Source organism: Chenopodium album, chromosome 12, assembly GCF_948465745.1.
Source record: "Chenopodium album chromosome 12, dcCheAlbu1.1, whole genome shotgun sequence".
Classification (NCBI taxonomy): domain Eukaryota; kingdom Viridiplantae; phylum Streptophyta; class Magnoliopsida; order Caryophyllales; family Amaranthaceae; genus Chenopodium; species Chenopodium album.
Window position 1 is genome coordinate 31,245,348 of NC_137845.1, and position 9,356 is coordinate 31,254,703.

General features: G+C 34.6%; 1 protein-coding gene across 3 annotated transcripts; it reads left to right on the top strand.

The window, feature by feature from the left end:
- The first annotated feature begins 389 nt into the window (after window positions 1-389).
- On the top strand, window positions 390-9,125 carry LOC145572304 (protoporphyrinogen oxidase 1, chloroplastic-like). 3 transcript variants are annotated; one of them, XM_081631294.1, is made up of 11 exons: window positions 390-554; window positions 1,088-1,561; window positions 1,658-1,843; window positions 1,937-2,021; window positions 2,597-2,744; window positions 2,857-2,937; window positions 3,099-3,270; window positions 7,833-7,992; window positions 8,092-8,195; window positions 8,419-8,795; window positions 8,921-9,125. In XM_081631294.1, the coding sequence occupies exons 1-10, from the start codon at window positions 417-419 to the stop codon at window positions 8,716-8,718; spliced, it is 1,848 nt and encodes a 615-aa protein (XP_081487420.1). In that variant the 5' UTR covers window positions 390-416; the 3' UTR covers window positions 8,719-8,795; window positions 8,921-9,125. The 3 variants fall into 3 exon arrangements, with proteins under 3 accessions (XP_081487420.1, XP_081487421.1, XP_081487422.1); XM_081631295.1 differs by having other exon boundaries at window positions 417-554; window positions 1,095-1,561; XM_081631296.1 differs by having other exon boundaries at window positions 435-554; window positions 1,099-1,561.
- Window positions 9,126-9,356: the final 231 nt, after the last annotated feature.

The following is a 9,356-nucleotide window of genomic DNA, read 5'->3' on the forward strand; positions in this document are numbered from 1 at the left end:
ACAAGTGTTTGGTAGTAAGCTTATTGAAAGAGCTTATTCCACTAAATAAGCTCTTTTTGAAAAAGCTCATTTTAGGAGCTTTTTCAATTAGCTTATTCATTAATTATTGTGAAATGACACTTATAACCTCATTTAATTTAAAATCCTATCTAAACTACCTACCCTACAATTAGCTTATTGGTCATTTCATATACTCTAACACCTTTAAGCTATCAGCTATTTACCAAACACTTTTATATAATGAGTTAATACAATAAGTTAGTAAAATCAGCTAGTCAAAATCAGCTAACTCAATCAGCTTTCAGCTTTCAGCTTTCTCCCAAACAGGACCATTGACATATTTATGTTAGTATGTGAGAGATAAACTTGGATTTTACCGTTATAAACTTGTATTTTATGAAAAAAAAAAAAAAAAAATGAATTTATCTGAGGCAGACCTATCCGTTCTCCTCCTCCCTATCTCCCCCAGTTTCCCATTGTTGCGCACTCCACGTTCTCCATTGAGCCGCATTCTGATATTTTTATTTTTATCCCTCATTAAAGCAGCTTCTGAGGTAAGTTGTTTCTTTTTGTAATCATCGCATATCAAGTTCAGTTCATCTAATTTAATTTAATTTAATTGAATTGAATTGAATTGTAAGTTATAATTGCTAATGTTATGAAAGGTCAAAACGAGCAATTTTGTTGCTAGAGAAGAAAAATACAAGCCTAATTAGATAATTGAATCTATTGTGCTTTTTCTCCCTAGAATTATGTGATTTTTCGAGCTTAATTTGATAATTAAATCGAATTTGGTTGTTAAAATATGAGGTTAATTTGATACTTGAATCAAACGTGCCTTTCTCCCAACATTATGTGATTCTTCGAGCTTAATTTGATTTTTGAATCGAATTTGGTTGCTAAAATATGAGGTTAATTTGATAATTGAATCAAACGTGCCTTTTTCCCTAATATTATGTGATTTTTCGAGCTTAATTTGATAATTGAATCGAATTTGGTTGCTAATGTGTTGCAGAACCTTTTTTTTTTTTTTTTTTTTTTCCATAATGTATTGTTACATTACTTTGTAATATAAATATCTGATCAGATTTTAGGCAGAGAGATGACCGGAATGATGTTTTCGAGCACCATTGCCCACTGTCTGCCTCAATCCGCTATGTCTTTATCTTATAGTAGGAACAACCGCATCACTATTCCAATTTCATCTTTCTCATTTCGAAGACGACGTGGAAATTCACAGAATAATGCTACCAACAACATTATCTGTTGCTCCACAGTCTCGACCTCAAATTCAGCAGCCAATTACCAGAACACAAACACGGCTACTGTTGGAATCGATGGCGCTGAAGTACTTGACTGTGTGATTGTGGGTGGTGGAATCAGTGGTCTTGGCATTGCACAAGCTCTCTCTACAAAATACTCCTCCCGCTCCCCAAATTTCATTGTCACGGAGGCTAAAGATCGAGTTGGTGGAAACATCACTACTGTGGAGGCCGATGGCTATATCTGGGAAGAGGGACCTAACAGCTTCCAGCCATCTGATGCAGTGCTTACCATGGCTGTAAGTCTGTGTATTTTTTGGGTTGTCTCTCTCCCTTCTGTAAATGTTAGTATTACTAATTATAAATTGGTTGATTGATTAAATCAATGGGAACAGGTTGACAGTGGATTGAAAGATGAATTGGTGTTTGGAGATCCTAACGCCCCTCGTTTTGTGTTGTGGAATGGCAAATTGAGGCCTGTACCGTCCAAGCCCACTGACCTCCCTTTCTTTGACCTTATGAGCTTCCCTGGCAAGATTAGGGCTGGACTCGGTGCTCTTGGCTTACGTCCTTCTCCTCCAGTTTTGTCCTCCTCTTTACTGTAATTTCCACATTTTTTGTACCAGTCCTTTTGAATTCTTATTCAACTTCTACCCTTTGTGAAAAATTGACAGGCTCACGAGGAATCTGTTGAAGATTTTGTCCGTCGTAATCTGGGCGATGAAGTATTTGAACGCTTGATTGAACCCTTTTGTTCAGGTTCAAGTCTTGCTTTTCTCTTTCTTGTAAACACTTATTCGCTCACTCTATAGATTTAATTGGTCATAAGAGAAAAAGAAGAGACAACGGAGGAGGAAGGGGTAGAGGAATTATTACACTTTAAGTGAGTGTGAAACAATGTTATTCATGTCCTTGGTTAAACAGTTGCACAGAAGAAAGAGTTAGCTGAATACATGATAGATCCAGTTTTAATTTGTACAAGAAATCCTTGCTTACTAGTGCCATAGGTATTTAATCAACCATATTGTAACTTGTTGGAAAAAGTAAACTAATTTAAAAAAAAAAAATTATACATGGAGGTAGAAAAGTATCATTTTAATCTCATCTATACTCTTCACTAAAGATTTTATTGAGGCAACCATACACTTTATTCATGTTGTTATATATGAAATAAATTTTTCATAAATGTATCATTAATTTTGATGTGAAACACTTAATTTTCTTTTCAGTTTCTGTACCGAAGGATAGGATGTAAGATCAGATATTTGACACCAACCTCAAGAAGCTTTGATAGGTCTTTGCTCTGTCACTGACTCCTATTTTTATTTGCTCAGGCGTGTATGCTGGCGATCCTTCCAAGTTGAGTATGAAAGCTGCTTTTGGCAAAGTTTGGATCTTGGAGCAAAAGGGTGGTAGTATCATTGGCGGTACCCTCAAAACAATCCAGGAAAGAAAGAACACTCCAAAGCCACCTCGAGATCCGTAATGACGCTTCTTTTTTTCTCCTCTTGTCCTGGCTCATAGACCTTTAAGGTGTGAGTCTCTTTTTCCAGTAGTGGTGCCTCTTATCATCCAAAGTCACATCATGTTGCAGGCGCCTCCCTAAACCAAAGGGCCAGACAGTTGGATCCTTTAGGAAAGGACTCACTATGTTGCCTACAGCCATTTCCGAAAGGTTTTTTTTTTTACCTTGAAATGTGTTCTCTAAGACACGAAGTAGTTAAATTGGCAGTCAGGAAGGATACTGCATATGCAACAGTCTCTGCTTTTATGTTTGGATTTTTTTTCTTGTGCTCAATTTTTTGCTTGACATATTAACTTTATATTTATTTGCAGGCTTGGCAGCAAAGTGAAATTATCATGGACCCTTTCTAGTATTGTTAAGTTGCCAAATGGAGAATATAATCTGACTTATGAAACACCAGATGGACTGGTTTTTGTACGGACCAAAAGTGTTGTGATGACTGTCCCATCACATATTGCAAGTAGCCTCCTTCATCCGCTTTCAGTAAGTATTATAATTTTGTGTTGACATTGCTTTTCAGATTGTTTGACGTGATAGTCTCACTTGGCCGTGTTCTTAGTAAGTGTCTTACTCTTTAGATTATTATGTCTAAAAGGTTAGGAATATTTGTCTCTGAAAAGCCTGAAGCCTTGAACAAATATGTTGAGATTATAGAGTGACACGTAGCAAGTTTACCTATTAAGTTGGTTATCAATAGGCCCAAAGAAAGCGAATACTCCAAAAGTTCAGTTAGCTACATATTACATAATAATCCAAAGTTGGGATCTTAAATCGGGCAAAGTTGGTGTTTTTACCATTTTTTTTTTAATAAAATCAATCTATTAATAACTCTTTTTTTTTTATTGTTTAATCCACTATTGTGCCATTATTTTGCTAAACCATTAAAAGTATACCGTCAATTTTTTTTTTTTAAAATTTAGGACTATAAAATTTTTAGAATAAATTGTTTTGGGCTTTCCCTTATCTGCCATTTTGCTTAGTACTTCTCTTTCCGAAGTATAGATTCTCTACTTCCACCGCTTAATATGTTGTTTCTTGCATTCCTTTTTTAAGTCCTTATTTAAAATCACCATTTATTTCCAGCTCTTCTTTCCTTTATGTATTTTATTATAAATTTTTTTTAATAATTATAAATAAAACAATTTAAATAGGTCACTATAGAAAATCAAATGAAAAATTTTCCACCACTTAGAATTGTTTAGAACATTGACCTGAGCTTTCCTCGTATGTTTATATAGGATTTTATTTATTTATTTATATTATTGATTTAGTTTCATTAGGACAATGTGATTGCCCTCACTAGGTAGATGTTGATGAGTGTACTGACTAGGTAGATATATATGAATGTACTAACTAGGTAAATATGGACGAATTTAATATTTTGCCCAATCTATCCCTGTTTGATTAATCTTTGAAAGCCCTAAATGTTTTGGCTCAGCCATGTACTTCCAAAGGTTGCCATCGTGTATTTAACAAAGAAACCCAATTCTCTTTACCCAACAAAAATCATTTCCTCAAGTAACAATCCATTTCATAGTGATGGAAACACATGAATGTGAGTTGCTATCAGACTTAAAAAACAAATAGTTTTTAGTTGAGATGGCCAATTCTAAACTTTTCTAAAGAGCATATAAATGATCTTGCCTAAGAGGGACCTTTGCCTTTCAAATGAAGATTGCTATTAGAAAATTTGGATATTTAGAGGTTTGATTCAAGAAAATAAGAAAGGATATACAAGAAAATCCTTGTATGTGCTACAAGTGTTAGTTGTCTATCATCAACTACACAAAACCATCTTACTAGGCACAGAAAGAAACTGACCTATTTAAATAAAGTTTCTTGTATATAATACTAAGTTGTGCAACAATAATATTCCATTTTGCTAGGTAATATTCAAGTGATAGTTTAAAATTTTAGCAAAAGAAGTGAAAGGTTAATATATGTCTACCCCCCTTTCTAATTTACAAAGTAGAAATAAATAAAGAAATGTAAGTATTAAAAGTGATGTTACTGAGGCTATTAAGCATGTCACTCCTACAAATGGTATAGTTAAGCTATTAACTTATTATATAAGGTAAAAAAAATACTTCCTTTGTTCCCCAAATATTGCAACATGGAAATGGCATACAAGTTTTAAGAAGAGGAGAGAGATAGAGAGAATAAAGATAGGGACCCATGTGATAAGGAGAGAAAAAGAGAGAAAACATGTGTAAATAGGTCAATGTTGAAATATTTGTTGAACTTCCTAAAATGGTAGTTGTTGCAATATTTATAGATTAGAGGAAATATGTAATATAAATTCTAAGAAGTATAATCCTCGGTAAAATAGTTTAAGTGATTATAATTTTCATAGACAACCCATTCCCAAAAATCATGTAGAAAACTATTGAAGTAGGCAACATTCTACATTTATTGCTGTTATGGATAAGAATCTCTAAGTTAACAAAAACTTGAAAACCAAATTACTCAGGCTACAAATTTGGGATGAAAATAATCTCTTTTATTCTTATGAACATGCATATCACAAATTTACTCAAGATTTTATGATAACTTGAAACTACCCAAATAAATCATTACAACCTTAGATCCTATGTAGGTCATTAACTAGGTTTCCTAATTGCTATAAATATAGTATATTTTTCACATGTAAATTCTACTCTTAAAAATAAATAAAACCATGCAACTTTCCTACAAATATCCTACTTGAATAAAATCCTACGTCCCTTATAATTTGGGCTCACATATATTTGATAAAAATAAACTAAATATTAAGATACCCTAGATGACCTTTATAATTCCATATCAAATTCTTCTTTGTGGTTGATTTTTCCATTGATCCAAGTTAGACCTCAAACAAACATGAGGCATATGTGTCCTAAAAGCCATTTATGTCTTGTGCTTCTTGAAAGTTTTCTTAATAGAACGACATAACTACATGTCAGATTCAGCTGGTTTTCTTTGTCTCGTCATATCTTGAGGTGTCATTGGATCTAACCTAATCTTCTCAAATTGGTATGTATTAAATTCCCTATAATGTATAACCTTATTTTTGTAAAACTGTCATGTTCTTCAAAGTAACAATTTGCATGCATCCATTGGGACAGTGTCACAAAGGTGAATGTATGTGAACCTCCCTATAGAAAACGTCAACTGTAAAGGATTAGTTTGAGTGGGCAATCCCAATTTCCCAACTTCTTTACCATATCCCTTGAAGAGTTGAAGCTACATTAGCGCAACTACCTCCATTGCTAATTGTAAAACAAACCATATCCTTAGTACACTTTGACTGATAAAGATGCTCCCTTATCTTGAGGATTTTCCGTGTACAAAGTCCTATGAATCACACTTATATCTCTTGTACAACCTCATTCCAATCTCTTCACAATCTAAGGTATTGTCTCCTTAGGGCTATTGGGTGGTCCAGACCTATAGGGCCCCAAAATGTTTTTGAAAACCATATAAAAAGGAAACTCCTTCCCCATTACCCAATCCCTCGTGAACGTAGAAAATATTTTTTGTTATTAAAATCAAATTAAAGTCTTCAAATTCCCAATCTAATCTTGCATGATTAGATTACTAAAGAACAAAATAGTTATCTGTTATAGACAGGTGTCTACCACCACTGAGCTAATAAGGAACACAGTAGCACACAACACTAGAGGACAAAAGCAATTAAGAAAACACTAAGGAGAAGGGGAGCATGGGACTGATTCCTGGTTCTGTATTGCAGCAGTAGAGGACAAGAACAATTAATATTAGGTTTATGTTTTGTAATGTGGCTTTAGTATATGTAGTGTAGTAGTGAAGGCAGTAGGCGATTATGTGAATTGTGAGGAAATATGTTGAGAGTAGTAACCTCAAGTTACTAAGAGTGATAACCTAAAGTTATCAAGAGAGTAATAGCCTCAAATTAACCTATCCATTTGTGTCCAAATTTTTGCCATTATCAGTCAAAGACTCACGCTTTAATCTTTATTTATTAGCCTAGTTAAATCAGAAATACAAGTCAGATTAGTAGTCTATTACATTATCTCCATTATCACTCCTAATAAATCTTTAAATTGACTGAATTAATTTTAATGTCTACTAATGAATTTAAGTTGACTTTTCAAACAACCCACCTAAAAATAAGGTTGTCACTGGCCATATTTTCATACATTTGTATCAGTATAGAGTCCCTGTGTCCCCAATTCTTTGGAATTACCATATTGGACACTCAGATCTTTACCTACATTGTGCATTTCTTCCCGAGCCAAGGTTACATAGATCTTGGTAATTATCTTCCAGGAATTTCCCACCTGCTGGTATTTTGGGGGAAAGAGGGGGGGGGGGGTGTTTGTTGTATGAACCGTCAAAGAAACCATAGACAATAGATAAAAACTTGATTTAATAATCACAAAGCTTATTGAATTAAGGTCCTTAATCTTCAGTTTGTACACGAAGTTATATTGAATATTGAATTGTCATAAAGAAATATAAGAGAAGCTCACAAAGATGCTAGTTAGAGAGAGTTTCATAGTATAAACGTAGGCAAAATTTGCTCTTACTTTTATAGCTGGCTAGTACTACCCTAGATAACTCTTGCTAACCGCCCTTGAATTACAATTGAATAGTCAAGATTAATTTTATTAATCACAAGGAACGTTGGAGAAATTTGTAACCAAGCCATCACCCAACCCCATCAACTCACCAAGGAAAAGTTGCCCGATCGGCCGCAAACTGAAGCCTCAAATTCTTTGAAGAAAATACGAGTTTACTATGGGCAATTTCACTCGATCGGGGAGATGGGGTAAAAAAAAATACTCTTCACTACTCTGATCTCCCATAGCAATCTCGCTAATTAATGTGGTGAACTCTAAATTCTGAAAACCATGGTACATTTTACGACTCATTCCTGTAAATATACTCGATAGAGATGTTTTCAGATGGGAACAGGTAATGGTAGCTGCTACTGCATTTGTGTGCTGTTATATTTCTTGCATTTGTTCTTTAATTTGGTGTATTGATCACTGAATTCAATCAATAGTACTACATTTTTTGCACAGGATGTTGCTGCAGAATCACTTGCAAAGTTCTACTATCCACCAGTTGCAGCTGTGTCACTTTCTTATCCTAATGAAGCAATTAGATCAGAGTGTTTGATTGATGGTAAACTTCAAGGATTTGGGCAATTGCATCCCCGCAGTCAGGGTGTTGAAACCTTGGGTATATACTCCTATTCAACTGCATTTTATTTGTTGAGAGTGATTCTTTTTGTAGGATTGCATCACTAAGGTAACATTTAATTTTGATATGACTTGACAGGATCAATTTATAGTTCATCGCTTTTCCCTGGTCGAGCACCACCTGGTTGGACCTTAATTTTGAGTTACATTGGAGGTTCTACAAACCCTAGTATATTACACAAGGCAAGTAATTTATCAGGAACTACTGTCTCGTATGGTTCTAATCCAAAATTATAGAAATATGATAATTGCCTTGGGTAAAGCATCACAACTTAGGCGGCATTATTTTGGTTCCTTGAGCTCACTAATAAGCTCACACAAGCTGGATTTGCTTTTTGATTTGTTGATGTGTTTGCTCTATTGAGCTTTTATATTAATTTTCCTTGGAAAATTTCTAACCATGCAGACGCAAGATGAACTTGCTGGGGCAGTTGACAAGGACTTGAGAAAAATTCTCATAAATCCTAATGCAAAAGATCCCCGGGTTTTGGGCGTGAGAGTATGGCCCCAAGCAATTCCACAATTTTTGATTGGCCACTTTGATCTACTTGATGCTGCAAAAGCAGCTCTAACTGATGCTGGGTTCAAGGGATTGTTTCTTGGTGGCAACTATGTTTCAGGTGTTGCATTGGGGCGATGTATAGAGGGTGCTTATGAATCTGCAGCTGAGGTAGTGGATTACCTCTCACAATACTCAAACAAATAGCGCTGTTGCTAGGATTAGTTGTCCGAGTTGCTAACAAGAAGACCACAAAGATTGCAGTGAAAATTTTCTTATTGAGGGTATGTTTAATTGGTTTTTCTAGTTTTGGTAAATTGGAATCTTAAATTGTTATATATTCCTTATTTCTCAACTAAATGAACCTACATTTGATAACTAATTGGTTTAGAATTACCATCTTTTTCAGGTTTAGAATACATTATTTCAAGCACAATGGACTCATGGTTGGTAGCCAAACCCCATGAGATTTGTAAATTTGCCACACATTAGCACGCATTGGGAGCACCCTGCCTTTTTCCTGGGTTCTCGCCTACATAGGTACACCAAGCTATTGGTGTGCTCGGGAACATTTAAGAATTTGTTTCTCTACTTTCTCCTTACTAGTACTAAAATCATACTTCATCTGTTTTAGATTGACCTCCCCACCCCCCCCCCCCCCCAACCAAAAAAAAACCAAAAAAAAAAAAAAAAAGTATTATTATTATTATAATTATCATTTTTCGGACCAATCACATGTTGGCACATGTTTAGGTAACCTAGTTTAATAGGTTATTGATAAGTTGTTAACTAGTTGTGCCTAACAAAAGATAATGCACCCTAAAGTTATTCCATAATAATCAAAA